The following is a 17,601-nucleotide window of genomic DNA, read 5'->3' on the forward strand; positions in this document are numbered from 1 at the left end:
TGATAACAGCTCTGAACTTTCAACATCTGTAAACTCCACTGATATAGTCAGCCGAGCTCATAAACAATTATAATCAGTTAGAGTGATAAATAACTACGATTTCATTTCTTCTCAATTCATTCGTCTCCCTATCTTATATCAATTTATTATCTCCACACCCAGTAGGATATACCTTTTAAACCTCTTATCAGGAGCTTCCTTTCACCTCGCCGTGCTCGCTCTCTCGGCGATCTTCGTTTCCCCTCCTCCCCGTTCTCCTCTAATCGCTGCGTCCTCTCCAAAAATATAAAAATCCAATTTTCTTCTATATTTATTGGAGTAAATCTTACTCTTTTGTAAACTTGAATTACAATAATAACTTCTGAACATTCATAATACAAATATTATTCTCATTTGGCGAATTAATTAATAACAAAATCAATGCACTTGTATTTCATCTACAACCGATGTGATTACCAGCCAGAGATTTCTATGAGCAGTGATTGTGGGATAGACTACCAGTTAGACAACTACTTATCTACCTGTTGATTCCATGTGCTACGCTTATCGCTCTAAATACAGACTTGGATTCTTCGCACTTGTTACCTGAATCTGAACTATATTGAACTTTAAACGATTACTTTTAATTGTCTTTCATCTATCCTAAATCTCATAACATCACACATGTTGGTTTTTTTCAGCTTTTATCTTTCTTTTCCGGACAGATCTCTTTCTTTCTTTTGAGCTGTATTTGTGATTCTTAACATTTGTCATATCTTATGTATTACAATGGCGTTCTTTTATTTTGAATAAGATCTTTTGTTTCCATAAACTTAAAATTGTAAATTGGTGAATTCTAGGATGTCCAGCTTGAAAATAACGCAAACCTCTAAGGGTAATCCAAAACTTCTTTACGATGGCTTCTCTTATAGAAAAGGTAGGGAAATGGCCACAGGGCTGCAGGTCTCATGGAGATGTTTGTTCAAAAATTGTAATGCTTCCCTAAAAACTAATGCTAGCATCGATAAAATCACTAGCAAAGTATTAGCAAAACATAATCATCCCTCAGTTACTCATCAGACATCCTTTAATGTGGAGGATGAGAATGATGAGCAAAGCTCTTGTTTAAAAGAAACGATCAATCAATCACCTACGCCATCATTAACAGAAAGCTCAATATATGAGCCTGAAGGAAATAATACAGGGTTTTGTTCCACACCGGTGCAAGTTCTTGAACAGGAGAAATCCAATGTCAACGAGTTGTCTTCTTCACTGGTCGTACATACAGACGATGGTAACCAGGATTGTGAAAACGCCGCTCTTAGAGACGAACTTAAGAAGCTAAGAACAGAATGGGAGGCGGCAGTTAATAGGTCAATCGAGAACGATATTAAGTTATTGAATCTTGCCGATAAATCTACCGCGGAGACTGGCGTCCAGACTGAGACAGAGAGCAGGATTGCTGACACAAATGAACCTGTAAATTGTTTATCAGGAGAGGAGGCTCCATCGGAGGCTGAGCAGCAAATGGAGGCTGTCCCCTATGAAATTATACAGGATTTGAAGGAAACTATTAACAAACTCAAAGAGGATAATAAAACTTTTACAGAAAAAATTCTACTGATGTCTACTTCAATAGAAGCTCTTGAGGCTGACAACTTGTTGCTCAGGAATGAGAAAGTTTTAGAGAGGATAGAGACTGACAAATGGAGAGCTAGGTATGACGAGTTGTACATTAAATCAAGTGATAATCTCATGAATGATTCGTCGAGCATTGGAAACAACAGAGGAGGAGCTACTCCAGCTCCTGGGAGTCTCTCCAGTTCTTTTGCGACTTCTAGGAAGGGATGTGAGGTGTTGACTGAGTGTGAAGAAGCGGACGAGGCGCAGCTCCATATGATTAGTATCTCGCAAAATAGAAGAAGTTTATTCAATGTGTCAAACTCACGTCCGGATCAGGCCAAAGTTCATCGTCTTGTGAAAAACCGGGTTAGAGACTTCAAAAATTCAAGTTTCTTGTCTCACAAAACTACGTCACCCCCAGTAGCAATTAGAAACAGCTCAAGTCAAATAAATTTCGAGAAAATAACAATATTTGCGGACAGTCATGGTAAAAATATAGTGAATCTCACGGCAAAAAGAGTAGACTGTAAGGTGACAGGAATGATAAAACCAGGTGCTAAATTCGAAGATGTTGCTTCAAGCTGTGAGCATGAGAGCAAAAATATGTCAGATCGCGACTTGGTCGTCCTGATGGGAGGAGGAAATGATATGGAAAAATTTGGTGCAAAAAATTTCTAAGTTCTTTAAAAAAATGTTTATATGACCTGTCGCATGTGAATATCATACTCATGAATGTGCCTCGTAGATATGATCTTCCAATTTCTTCTAACATTCATCATCAAATAGAGAGAACAAACTTAGAGATAGCTAGAATTTGTCGACAATTCAAAAATGTTAGGCTTTTAGATATTAGTAACATAGGTCGGCGTTTCCATACACGACACGGGCTACACCTCAACTCGCTGGGAAAGCGCTACATATCTGATTTTATAAGTGGAGCATCCATGCAGGCAATCAATGAAGTGGAAGATTCAATACCTTTAAACTTGAAATAAACGACAAGGCTTCGCTGAAAGCTGCCTCTTTTAGACAAGCAACTGAAACTGTTCTAAATGATGAGGCCTCACTTGTTATGGATGGCGGCAAGTATCAGTTATCAATAAACGACAATCAATTGAACATAGAGCTTGATTTTGACGATAACACTTCGTTGACAACAGACAAGAATGACTCAGAGTGGATTTTACTGGTTCAGAATAAAGAATTGAGAAACAGCTCTACCATGAATCTTTTTCTTATTAATATCTGTTCAATGCGGAACAAAGTAAACCAGATAGAGCTGATAGCTGAAAGTAGACAAATTGACATCCTCTGCATAAACGAGCATTGGCTACATGAAGATGAAGTATCATTTTATGTGCCCACTGGTTTTACATTGGCCGACTCATATTGTAGGAATACAAAAACGCATGGTGGCTCATCTATTTTGATTAGAGACTCATTGAGATTCAAGAGAATGGACGTATCAGATTTCACATCAGACAGCCTCTTTGAATTGTCTGCCATTAAATTATTGCCAGTGAATTGTATTATCCTATGTCTGTATAGAGCACCAGACTCCAATGTTAAGGATTTCCTTGTCAAGCTGGAGGAGCTACTAATATATATTACTTCTAAACCATATTCGTATGTTGTCTTAGCTGGTGATTTCAACATGAACATTAACATATCTGACTATGAGAAGACAGACGTAAAGCAATTTATAAATGTTCTAAGATCGTTTGATTTGTATAGCATGCACTCTCATCCAACAAGAGGTCATGCTTGTATAGATAATATTTTTTCTAACATTGATACTAATTCATATGATTGTGAAATCTATAAGCAAGACCTTGTATCAGATCATGCCGGAGTTTTGGTTCATATTCGTCAAGATAATTTTCTTCTCAAAGGGCCTAACCGACAGGATGACGAAAACAACTGTTGTTTAATAAGAGTAGTGTCTCCTAGTAGGTTATACAACCTAAGTCAATTCCTTTCAAGTCTGGACTGGTCACAGATATTCTATGTATGGGACGTGAACGAGGTAGTACAAAAATTTATGAATATACTGTCTCAATACCTGACGACGTTTTGCCCTATGAAAACCCACAAAAATAGAGCCAAGGACTCAAACATGCATGTTAATAGTTGGTACACTCCTGAACTCAAGACCATGAAGAACCACCTGTTAGTCTTGTATAAAATTTGGAAGATCCGAGGTGCCAATGAAGACAAAGAGAGATTCAAAGATTTCAAAAAACTTTACACTGAAGCGATTGCTAGGGCAAAGTTGTCACTCAACGACAAGCTGTTGACAGAATCTAACAATAAATGTAAAACAGCATGGAAAATCATCAACAATGAATCTAAACACAAGAATAAGTCATCAACTACAATCAACATTCCTCCTGAGAAACTGAATGATTTTTTTCTTAGTGCAGGAGTTCATGCTCAGGATATGTCTATCTCTACATCAGTTACAATGGAAGATATGCTGGAAAAATGTAATCTCATCAATTTAAAAAATGTGGCTGCACCAAGATTTGCATGGAAAGAGGTTGACATTGAAACGGTGAAGTCCATAGTGGGAAATCTCAGTTCCTCAAGAAGTGAGGATACCTTTGGTCTTTCAAATTATACGGTGAAGAACATTATCGATTCGATTCTCCGTCCACTGACATGTGTAATTAATTTGATTATGATACTTGGAGCTTTTCCTGAATGCTTGAAAATGTCGATAATAAATCCAATCTATAAAAAAGGTGAAAAGGAACTGCCAGAAAGCTACAGACCAATAGCAATAGTCTCGATCGTAGGTAAAATCATTGAGGCATGTCTACTGAAACAGCTGTATGAGTACTTTGTAGAAAATAATTTGCTCAACCCCAATCAATTTGGATTTAGACCAAATCATTCAACAACTATGGCGATTGAAAAGGTTGTCAACTACATTCTTGAGAGCTTTGAAAGCCAATGTATGGTTGCTGGTGATCTACTGGACCTGAGTCGTGCGTTTGACTCCATGTCACATTCAATATTGTTTGAAAAGTTGAGATACTATGGTATTGAAGGTAGCGAGCTGACTCTGATTCAAAGCTTCTTGAGCAATAGACAACAGGTGGTAAAAGTAAATAATAAACTATCTAGCCCAAAAGCCGTGAAAACAGGCGTCCCTCAAGGGTCTGTTTTGGGGCCGTTTTTATTTCTAGTGTTCGTAAATGATTTCAGTTGTAATATACCATGCTTTTCAATATTGTATGCCGACGACACTACAATTCTCAATTCTGGTGCGAATGCGGAAAATCTTATTCATGACCTTGACGTTTCAACAAAAACCTCAAAAATATGGTACAATGCCAACAGCCTCCGTCTTAATGAGACCAAAACTGAGAGGATATTATTTTCCTTGAAGAGCAGAATAGATCCTAGCCTAAAAAACTACACGAAGCCGGTCAAATTGCTGGGCTTAATGCTGGACAGTAAGCTATGCTGGGAAGACCATATCGAGTTTCTTTGTAAAAAACTATCAAGAGTCACCTTTCTTCTACGTAAACTTAAACTATCAGTCAGCCCTGGAGTTTTGATGATGGCATACTACGGTCTCTTCCATTCACATTTAAATTATGGTCTCCGTTTATGGGGCAACTGCTCTTCTGCCAGCAGAGTGTTTCTATGGCAGAAAAAAGCCATAAGATGCATTGCAGGACTCAAATTCAACGAGTCATGTAGAGATGCTTTCAAGAAACTTAGCGTCCCAACCCTTGCTAGTATGTATATTTATGTAAATCTAATTTACATGAAGGAAAATGAAGATAACTTTATGAAACAGCAAGAAAATCATGATCACAACACAAGAAATAAATTTGACTTGATAAAACCTTCTATAAGGCTGCACAAGACTTATAAAAGCCATAAATACCAGCAGGTTATTCTTTTCAATAAACTTCCCTTAACATTTAGAAGTCTTCCAAGCAGCAAATTCAAGAGAATAGTAAAAGAACTGCTGAGACGTAACGCATTCTATACAATAGAGGAATATCTCGATAGTCAAATATTGCAATGTTAAATTTACACATGTTAACTTTAAAATGAGAATGAACTACTCACCTTGTTTTGCCTGCTTGTACGGAATAACTTATTGTCGCGACTAATTTAAGACATTTTCTCATGGCATGACTGTACCTATTATAGCCTATTTATTTTTTATTTGTAGTTTTTAACTTGACACGATCCATATATATTATGTTATATTTGTTGATCAATAAACAATTCTATTCTATTCTATCCTACTCTGAAAATCGAATTTGAATAGTTTATAATATATATCTTATCTGTATTTCATTCATCCAAATAAAATGATAGTATCTTATTGCAAAATACTTTATTCAATTCTAGAAGCATAAACTGATTCCGTTTCATAAACTATTTTGTAAACACGTTCACATCAAATCAGAATCAGCTGACTTCAAGGCTATTTTACAGCCCTAGGGCCGTAAAAATTTTACCGGCCTGGTCAGAAAACAATCACTTTGGCCTCCATATGACGCACGAAAACCAGCTCATTACATCCAAGTGGGGTGAAAACTAATTTATTCATTTACCATCTACAAAGTTTTAAAGGAGTATGCACATTGCAGCAGACAGACATTTTAAGGTAGATCAGATTAGATTAGAATTCTTTATTTTAGACTAGCAGGTAACCCGTGCTCCTCAAGGGTCCATTTTAGAACTTTACAAACTAAAAACTTGCAGCTCTACCCCCCTCTCCATACCATGGCCATCTGTACCAAGGCTGCAGCTGACTAGCTCACTCTGGCTGCAGCCGAGCAGCTCAGTCCGGCTGCAGCCGTGTTCGAGGTCTGACCGTTCCGTGAAATGTAAATATGTGTGCATTATTATAGACTATGCTTTGTAATCTCCCGTTAAGTTCAGTTTATATTTGTGTTAATGCAAGTTTTGTGCTATTTATAAACAGGTTATACGTGAGTGGATCATTCTTCAGTCAAGCAGCCCTTCTTCACATTTAATGCAGTCCATTTCCAGTTTTCACACCCTAAGGTGAGTGATCACAATTACTAAACTGTTACTCATTTTTTGAGTTTAATGATGATTCAATGATTTTATTTAAGCCAAAGTACATCAGTACATAAGCCAGATCACATACAACATTCATTATAAATAAAATACAATATACAATGTCAGAATACAATGTCAGCTTTTGAAAAGTCCAGTGTCTAATTATCTTTTTGTGATGACTATTTTCACTATGTCCAACGTATATTAATAATTAATATAATAAGAAATATAATATGTCCACTTCTATATTATGTTTAATTTAATGAATGTTACAAAGTAATAAAGTATTAGCTATCAAATAGCATCAACAAACAAGTAAAGTACATCCCATAGAATAACAAATTACATCCCAGAAGTCACTCCCCACTATGTTCAACAATGCAACCCTCACAGCCACTCATTTCAAAAAACTCACTAATTTTATAAAGAGGGGTATCCAAGAGCCATTTTTTGACCGTGCTGGCAAATGAGCTACTTAGCAAGGACCGAACTCTCTCAGGTAGGTGGTTATAGAATTCCACACCTGAAACAGGGAAACAAGATGAAATTTTGTGTAGTCTATTTCTATAGACATGCAGATTCACACGATGTCTAGTATCAGCTTTTAATCAGCTGATTATATCTGTATTTTTACAGAAACGGTAAGATACAGATATAAAAAGCTTGGCATCAGCTGATTAAAAGTGAATTGCATCAGCTCAGTAAAAGTGAATTGCTCATGTTCGCGGCGCGTAAATCTGTACGCACCTTTAGAGCCTCACTTACAATAATTTAAAAAACTGTTGTAAGCATTATAAAATTGACGTTCTCAAAAATTATATCGGAGTAATTTGTTTTATGTATCTAAACAGGAAGAGCATCAAAGTAAAAGCTCAGAGAGAAAGATAGAGAGAGAGTGTGTGTGTGTGAGATTTAATCAGAAAGAAGGTCTGTCATTGGCCGAGACTAGACACGCCCAAGTATCATTCATTGACAAAGCTCTCTCAACCTTCATTGGTCAACAGCTAACAGCCAATCGTAGGGCTTCTCCCACAGTATACATTTTTCTGCTCAATATTTGAGCTTTCAGTTTTCTAGAAATTGATAATGGTGCAACAAAATGAACTTGGTACTATCTCAAATTGTTGAATTGGTGATTTTGACAATAACAAGTCGTTTTCATTCAATATGGTATATTGGTTTCCATTCAATATTTGATTAACAGTGATGTTGCTATACTAATTATGTATATCCTCATTTCTGGCCAAATTGAATTCATTTTTTTTATTGCTAACAGACATTGGAAACATTAAAAACAGTCATAATTTTACAATGCCGAAAAAGAGGCTTACAGTGCTCAAGATAAGGAGCACCACACAACACGCGAATGGCTTTCTTCTGGATGATCAATACTCTGTCTACCTCGCTTGAGTGACCCCATACTTTCACATCATAAATGACAAGAGAATGAAGAAAAGCATGGTAGGCCATCCTTGTGAATTCAAATGTCATTTCCATGAGTTGTACCGTTTACCGGCGCCATACTCAACTGTACAGGTTTCAAACCTGTGATTTGAGGACTGGACAGGTTACCATACATGTTTCAACACTATAAAAACATGAAGCACCCTTCTATTTGAAAAATTTCAAACAACTAGTTTCGGCCTACTTTGGCCATTTTCAAGTTTGAATGGAAGAATAAACAAGTTGATATTAGATCATGTATGTTCGTTCATATGCTTGCATTTAAACTTGAAAATGGCCAAATAGGCCGAAAGTAGTTGTTTGAAGTGTTTCAAATGGAAGGGGACTTCATGTTTTTATTAATTTCAATAAAGTAGCCCATAAAAGGGATTTTATGTTTCAACACATATGGCCCATTTTATACGAGCGCTAATGCAGCGGCGTTGGCAACCCTGAACCAAGTTATAAACAGCTTTGTTGGTTCGCACTATGGTACTTCCATAGTACGCCCAGTTAACGAAGCGATAAAAACGCCGCGATATTAATCAAGCCCAAACAAGGCAGAGAAACACGCATTCAATAGTACCAAGGATGAACACTACATTTAAAAAAAAAATAAAAAAAAATAAAATGTTTATTTCCCAAAAAAACTAAAACTACAACATCAATTACACAAAATATTAGATAAATTACAATATTAAATACAACGGTTAGTTACAAAAAATTTTTATAATGTGTCCTCTACTTGTTTAGTTTTCTGTGTGGAAATTGACCTACTCCACTATGGCGTACCATGTTCTAGAGTAGGTTTTGTTAGTTTTTTTTTTTTGGGGCAAAGAAACTACATATTATATTTGAGACCAAAAATTTACAATTCAATACCAAGTTACATTAGGGCAGAATTCAATAGACACAGGTTAAAGAAAAGTTTATTTTCCTGGTTGGTTGATATTGGGGTGGAAAATTTGAAAATTTGGTTAGACTGTAAATATTGAAACTATTTATTCTTCATTCTTCTCTTTACAGTTTTTCATTTTCCTAAAATAACCTTTCTTATTATTATCCTTAGTAGAATAATTTATCTACTAATTTCATAATTTTGTTTGTATTATAAATTTTTACTAATTTTATTATAAAAAACTTTAATCCTATATCAGTGAATGAAGTTTGCAGATAGTAATTATAACACGCAATAAGCAACTAATTACTTATACCCCAACACATATAATTTATAGTGGGGTGTATATTTATTCATTGAAATTATCATTTATTCATTGTTGAAACACCGCTGATTTATGTAGTTACATTACAATACTATATTATCAATATTCCAATGTTCCATTCAATCTTCATTGTAATTAATAAGTTTTCATAATATGTGAAATTTGTTGCATAGTTAGCTGTTGTACTGTAATTTATTGTAGATTCGTGTATAGACCAGAATGTATTGTGACTTACTTGAATAAATAAATTTGAATTTAAATTAGCTTTCGAATAACATGGCCCTATGGTGTCATCTTTAGTGTAAAAATTCAAAGCTCACCAAAAACAGTATCTGAAATCCTTGATAATGAGTTATGAAACACTATAACAACCATTCATCTGATTTAACAGCCACAAAAATAATGTGCTGATCATTTGATACTTCTATCAGAATTTCGGACCATTTTTCACTCATTTTGATACTGCTATCACTATTTCGGACCATTTTTCGCTCATTATTCATAAGCGATAAGTCGCTTAACAAGGCAGCTCCCAAAGTGTAACATGTCTTCGACTAAAGAAAGCAACTAAGCCGCATTTTATACGACAACACTGCTTATTTACAGCGCGCTTAATGAGGTTTAACGTCTTGTGGCGAAGCTGTAGTCAATCGTAAATCAACCTTTTAAACTCGGTTTAAACGGAGCGCCGTCTGATCCAGCGTCGAGCATTATCTCTGGCAAGAAATCCTTTTCACTCATAAAAAACCGTCTCCAGAGGATTTTCCAGCGGCTGGGAAATTCTTCTGGTTTTCCAGCGCCGATAAAACACGTTCCAAGTGCCCCAGTACTTTGCTGGACCAGCCGTTAATGTTAGACAAGAGTAACTACAAGATCTAGTGTCCTGTACATGTCGTTTTGATTGGGTGTTGTAGTCAGTGGATTGACTCTTGTAATTAAATTAGGAGACATTTTCAGACTGATATTAGAAGTAATCAACGTGAACTCACGTGAAATAAACAATATATTACCGTAGTGAACAGATAGCATAAGGCTGTGCAAAGGCTAAAAAAAACTTTCTACTGTTAACATTTTTTAGATTTGTATACAATCAGGCTATCAAAATGAAAAAGTTTTCTCCGATCATTACTTTTTGAGATATGAGGGCATAAATTTTAAATTTTTGTGACAGGTCATTTCAAATTCGGTAAGAAATAAATTCATGAAATCTTGAAGATGGATTCTCAATTGTATTGTTGATTGAATAAAACAAAAATTTTCTAAGAATGTCAATTCTTGAGAAAGTAATTCAATTTACCAGAAATAACTCTACTAAAAAATATCATTTTTGCTCATTTTTGGTAAATTGAATGACTTTCTCAAAAATTGACATTCTCAGAAAATTTTTGTTCTATTCAATCAACAAAAAAATGAAAAATTCATCCTCAAAAGTTCATGGATTTACCCAACTTGAAATCATCTGCCCCTATCATCATAAATCATCAAATTCCTACAGTTACCTTGTAAAAGTGACCATTCCTGCACTGATTACAGAACGCAAAGAATCACTTTTCCGCTCTAGTGCGCAAAGTATTATTTTGCGAACTCTTAATACTTTGTGTATTATCTTGCAGCCATCCCAATCAGCTGTTGACATTGTTGGCGTGTATTTTGAATGCAAATTTGTTCTATCTATATTTTTTCTGATTTTCAAATAAATAAAAATGAGAACTCATTAAATTATACATCTTGAATATTATTAATTATTCATTATTTCGAATAATATTTTTCCATTCATAAATTGATTGGTTGAAAAATTATTTAGAAATTAGGATTTACTCAAAATTATTCAAATTAATTTGATTAGTTGAATTTTTAATTTGAATAACTTATCGATTATTAATTTTCAATTGAATTATAAAGTTTAAAATAAATTAAAGTTGTTATTAATAACAAAATTATACAGACATACATTTGATGGATTTAAGCCATCATTTTACCCTTTATCAACCACTTTTCATATTCAATGGTAACTGTAGGAAAAATTTAATGTGAAATACGTGCGCAAAGTTCCTCTGCTGCACTCAAGAAACCATTCCGCCCTCGCCTACGGCTCGTGTGTAAACGTTTCTTTCGGTGCAGCAAACTGTCACTTTGCGCACTAGTTGCACAAATAACTATTTTTTAGTAAGAATATTTCTACTGAAAAAGCAACGGACTCTAATACTGATTGTGAGAATCCAGTTATATGGATTTATAACGTAGTATAGTGGAATGTGATAAAAAAAGAAGCCGCTTCACATAAGACTGATAGAAAATTAATCACTAGGAAGGTACAAAAGAATAGAATAGAATGATCCAAGTGGAACATAGCAAACAATAGAAATTTGATGAAGTTGAAAATGGAAAATTAATAAGAAGAAAAGAAATGAACTAGAAAACTACAAAATACTTCTTTTGGAGAGGAGACAAGATATTATACACTGTCTTCTCAGAAAAGAATAGAGATTACAAGTAACATAAGAGGAGAAATTGAGTATGAAACTACAAAAGACTATGGAGGAGACGAGATATTGTACACTCTTAAGAAGAGTAATAGACGAAGTCTCTGTGGGAATTTCGGAAATGATGTAGAAAAGTAAAAAGGATATAACAAAAGACGTTAGATTGGAGAATTGTTTGAGACAACTGTAGCGACTGTCTCTTCTGTGGAAGTGAGTTGAGCAGATTACTGTCGTCATTGTCTGCTTTTGAACGGGAATAGGAAGGATATTCACTAGTCATCTGGAAGTAAAGGAGTGAGAGAGCTCTATCAATCTAATTTCCACGTGATATTTCACTTGTTCCAGACAGATTTCCGGTCTACGAGGGAGAGAGACAGGGAAAATGAGTGGAAGGGATGGAGAAGGGTTAGAAGGGAGAACCGGTGTGGAAGAGGAGAGGGAAAATAGGTGAAAGGGATGGAGAATGGTTAGAAGGAGGAAGTGGGTGAGAAAGCGAGAAAGAGAGAGGAAATATGGGAGGAAAGGATGGAGGAGATTGTAGAGGAGGTAAGTGATAAGGATAGATTGGTGTAGGAGGAGGAGGGGTTGGGTTGAAGTAGTTGGTGCAGGAAGGAAATGAGTACTGGAAGTGGGAGGAGGAGGGAGGGATGATAACTGTGAGTGAGATGAGAAGGGGATGATGAAGAGAAGGAAAGAAAGAGGAAGCTGAACGGTTGGAGAAGCTTGAAGAAATACTAAAAAAAAAGGATTTTTAAAGAAGGGAGAAATATACATGATGGGGGTGAACGAAGATGATAAAAATTTAAAATGGAGTATGCTATAGACACTAACTAGGAAGCCTATAGAGGTTGATAGGAGAGAAATGATAAGACTTTTAAAGAGAAGAAGAAAAATAATAAGAAGGTGGCAAGGAGAAGAACAACTGAGCATGGGAGAAAATGGAGAGAAATAAAGAAAAAGACGCTATGAGTACAAGAGACAATTGGAGGAACAGGGAGAATGGAAGAGGAATTGAAAGGATGGAATTTTAAAATACAGAAAAATATATTATAAGCTACTATAATTGGGGAAAATGACTGAATGTGTATGTAAAGACAAGAAGAAATTAACTCTTCTTATACTAAAGCCGTGATCCTTATCTGTGGTATTGAGAAGAGGGAGGGACAGAAATGGCGGAAGAGAAGATGTAGGAATTTTGTAATTTAAATACAGTGAACAAATACAGGATAACGTAGAACGTAGAGAAAATGAAAAAATAGATGAGCAGCTGAATCACAGAATGTTGGAAAAATGAAAGTTGGAAGTTGAAAGAGAGGAAAAGTCTGAGTAGAGTGAGGCAAAAAGAGAAAGGTGAAGAAAAAGAGGCTGAGAGAGAAAGGAAAGGCAAAGGAAGAGAGACAAAGAGAGTAAAGCAGAAAGAAGATGACGGGGTTCAACAGCTGAAGGTAATTTCAAAACCTCATAAGAGAGAATAGTATGGAATCGTTGCTTATATCTTGTCATGTGAGGGAGAAGGAAAGGCAAAGAGAGAAAGAAAAATAAAGAAAGATACAATGAGAGAAAGGTGAACAGAGAGAAAGGTGGAGAATAGAATAGAATAGAAGAGAATGACTGTCTTTATTTTTGACCTTATTTTTGAAGAGAGAGGAAGGAAAGTCGAAGAAATAAATGCAAAAAGAGTCAGAGAAAGTAAGAAGGACAGAAGAGATAGAGGAACACGACACCGATGAAGAGAAATGGAAAGAAAATGGTGAAAGATAACTCTATGTCAGCTTCCACTCGATGTGCAGTGAATGGAGCATCTTCAATTAGCTCCATACATTCTGCTGGATGGATCGACAGGATCCATGGATCCAAGGATTGATAGGATCCGTGGATTGGATTGATGGGTGCTACAGCTCTCCTGTTGGAGTCAATGACGTGAAAATCAGAGCCGTGTTTCCGTTGTGATAGAAGCAGATTTCAGGAACGAAATTGATTTGTTGGATGTACCTATCAAGAATGAGTTGAGCCTTTAAGGCTCCAAAGCTTTCACTCTCACTGTAGAGTGAGATTTTCACAACCTATTAAATTGATATTTACTCTTATGTATACACCAATCATTAATTGACCGAGCGAAGTGAGGTCTAAGATTTAAGTCGACGGTTTGGCATTTCTCTTAATGTTTAAATGTTTATAATATGTTGCGCATTTACGGCGAAACGCGGTAATACATTTTCATGAAATTTGACAGGTATGTTCCTTTTTTAATTGGCGTCGACGTATATACAAGGTTTTTGGAAATTTTGCATTTCAAGTATAAAGCTGCGTACACATATTCGCGCTTCCAACCCGCACCGAGCACGCTCCTCCCTCGTACCGCCCTCGTACCGCCCTCGTACCGCCCTCGTACCGCCCTCGTACCGCCCTCGTACCACCATCGAACCACAGTCGCACCGCCCACGCACCCATCATGAACGTTACGGAAGATGTTAGATCTTCTCGCGTTCCCCGGTCGAACCACTCTTGCTCCCCGGTCGATCATCAATCGCTCTGCTGGAGTGACGTTCGGTTGCGGAGCACAGCGACAGTCTGTACGCACCTTAATATAAAAGGAGAAAGGAGCCTCCTTCATACGCCAATATTAGAGTAAAAATCAGACTATAGAATTATTCATCATAAATCAGCTGACAAGTGATGACACAGATGTGTGGAGAAGCCAGTCTATTGCTGTATTTCCATAAGGTCTATATAGTAGTCTCAATCAGGTACTTGTGGATGAGAATTCTGCGTGAGGTCTACTGTTCACAGAACTACTAGTATAGTATTCTTGAGAAATTTCAACATCATCGTCATCTTACATACCGGCTGGCAATTGACTAATCAAGCCGTACATATATGTTAACTTGAATAATAAAGAATTCTATTAAAGTAAGATGATGACATCTAAAGGTGCGTACAGATATACGCGCCGCGAACATGAGCAAATCACTTTTAATCAACTGACTATATTTGTATTTTTACAGAAACGGAAAGATACAGATATAAAAAGCTTGGTATCAGCTGATTAAAAGTGAATTGCTCATGTTCGCGGTGCATATATCTGTACGCTCCTTTAAATACAAGGTTTAGGCAATTGCCTGTTCCAACTCACAAGCAATTCATTTTAATTTCAATTCGAGTCTATAAATTTACACTGTATACATGAAAGTGATAAAAACCTATTTTTGGACAATTTCTATCCAAATTTGGGAAAGGTACAGTTATGGGCTTTAGGCCCGCCGCAAAGTAGATCCAAGCTAATCCACGAAAAGCAGCCCACGCCGTGGTATGTAAACCATTGTTGTCGAATTATTCATAATCAATCAGCTGACAAGTGGATTATTCATTGCATGTATTACACAAAAATGTCTGGAGAAGCTTAGCAATGGTTCACGAAATATCCCACGGCGTGGATTGCTTTTCGTGGATTAGCGTGGGTCTACTTTGCGGCGGGCCTTAAGCCTGTTATTTCTTTCCCAATCATTAATAACGAGTTGAGAATGATATTGTTTGTATCAATGTATAAATAAATAACATATTACTGTAATACATAGTACAGTTGTTGCCATCTCTTATGCAAAGGGACTCTTCTATTTTTGACTAGCAGGTAAACCGTACCAGAATTAAGGGTCTAATTGAAAACTTGACCTCCTGGAATCGTGAAGAATTTGAAATAGGCCAATAAACATTCTCGGTGAATTAAGAATCCATATGCAACATTTCAAGTTGATCTGTCTAGTGGTTCAGACTTGATGATGCGTCATTCGTGAATTTCCTATCCCTCCGTGTATAAGCCAGTTCTTTTCTTTATTATATTATACTGTAGATAAGATTCTATCTAGAGGTGGAACAACATGATTATATCATTTAAAATATTTGTTCATTTTGAATATCGTGGAGCTCAATTTATTGTTGGGAACTTTATTAGTTTATAAGGCACCAATTAGTTTATAAGGCACATTATTAGTTTATAAGGCACTTTATTAGTTTATAAAGGCACTAATAAGACATGATGTGTACCGTACACGGAGAATTGTCAGATGTCAGAAGTTAGAGCAGTTTTGAAGAGGCTTGCTGGAGAGTAGAAAGAGAAAATATGGATATGAATATCCATTTATATAATTTTATAGTATCCTCTTAATATCGCTGGAACTCGAAACTCCTGACCATCATGCATTTTTATAAAATATTGCAATTCAACCAAAACACATCTCATTACAAAACGCTCATTTATATAGCTCTACTGTTGATTATGTTGATGACTGCAGAGATAGTTACTACACAAATATTGTTTTTGAATTAAATACCTTGTGTAGAGTGACTCAACGGGGTTGAGTAAAGTTCATTAAAGCCGGGCTCTATTTGAAGAGATAGATTATTGTTTACTGTGATTAAAGAGGGAGGCCTCTCTTGTAGAAAAGCCTGTTAGTAAGTTGTACGGCAGAGAATTATTTACTCAACTGTTTTTACGATGTAAAAGAGATTTCGCGGGCGCTGGAATGTTTGTACAATGTTGCCAACTGTAGAGTGTAGCTTCCCCAAATGTGGATTGTAATTTTCCCGCTGAATATTTCCCTGTACTTATTTCCACACACACAAAATAATAATTATGAATAGAGCACCAAGTGTTAGCACCAATGTGTTCATATCTGAATACAGGGGGACCGAGCTCCGCTCGGCAGTTAATAGGCATAGACATAGGCATTCCCTCAATGGAAAATTTAAAAGGAAAAAAAACATGAAATTATTCTTAAAAATTGAGTATTTACTTGAGAATTACCAGTATGTACTGTCCAATAATAACTGTTATATATACAGATTGAATCTGAAATTATGACCCCTGAAGTTTGAAGGTGACAGGTGAAAGAATGTTGGAGTAGGTACTTGGATTTCAATAGAATGAACCATTCTTTATCAAATAATCTATTGAATTATTTTGATAGAATTGATAGAAAATAATATTATTAAAATAATTATATATAAATATGATAGTACTTAAAATATTCAATTCAATTATTCAATCTAATCTTATATTATTATTTCAGTTCCAATATTGAGGCTATGAATAAATTTCAAACCAACCTTACGAAAAAATTGCAAATTAGGCTACTGCGCATGCGCTGCGGCTAGGCGAGAGTTAATAATTGAACAGCTGTGCAGCCCATCTAAGATAATCAGCTGGCTTCATTATTACTTCTTTCACTTTCTCTTTTTCATTTTTCCCTTTTTCTTCTTCTTCTTCCGCATTCAAATCATCATTCAACAATGCTCAACAATATAACTCTCTACAGATGTAAAAACTCAGTCGACAGAAATATTCAAATTTTAAAATGTGCCGCCAAGCGCCGTTACCATGGCAACCGGTGAACGACACGCTGCAGCCATGAACCGTCAGCCGGCCAGCAGGTCAGCACGTCGCCTGTCATAACTTGTCAAATTTTGACGGGCACCTCTGCCTTTGTTTTGATCAGTCGCATCGCGAGTTTCAAGTGTAACTGACCTCTATGTCGCCGCTCTAGATAATTTTGCAGTTCTAGGGAATATTTCCGGTATCTAGTGGTTCTTTAAATGGATCAGGAAGTTAATGTGAGTATTGAATTTTTGATGTTGAGTAATTTTCAATCGTTAACCAAATTTATAACAATGAACAATGAAAATCTAACCTATTTTACTCAAAAAAGATATATTGATAGAGTTACCAACTACAGCTACCAGCTATAGATTTGTATAGCTACAATGACACATACAATTAATAACTGAAAGTAAACATA

The 17,601-nt window shown here is 35.9% G+C and overlaps 1 protein-coding gene across 2 annotated transcripts in view; it reads left to right on the forward strand.

The window, feature by feature from the left end:
• The first annotated feature begins 17,383 nt into the window (after positions 1 to 17,383).
• Positions 17,384 to 17,601, forward strand: part of LOC111046282 (cyclic AMP response element-binding protein A) — a 244,898-nt gene continuing 244,680 nt past the window's right edge. For both annotated transcript variants that reach the window (XM_039439288.1, XM_039439289.1), the window contains exon 1: positions 17,384 to 17,416. In XM_039439288.1, the coding sequence (XP_039295222.1) occupies positions 17,399 to 17,416 (18 nt within the window). In that variant the 5' untranslated portion in view covers positions 17,384 to 17,398. The remainder of the gene's footprint in view (positions 17,417 to 17,601) is intronic.

This window comes from Nilaparvata lugens, chromosome 12, assembly GCF_014356525.2.
Source record: "Nilaparvata lugens isolate BPH chromosome 12, ASM1435652v1, whole genome shotgun sequence".
Classification (NCBI taxonomy): domain Eukaryota; kingdom Metazoa; phylum Arthropoda; class Insecta; order Hemiptera; family Delphacidae; genus Nilaparvata; species Nilaparvata lugens.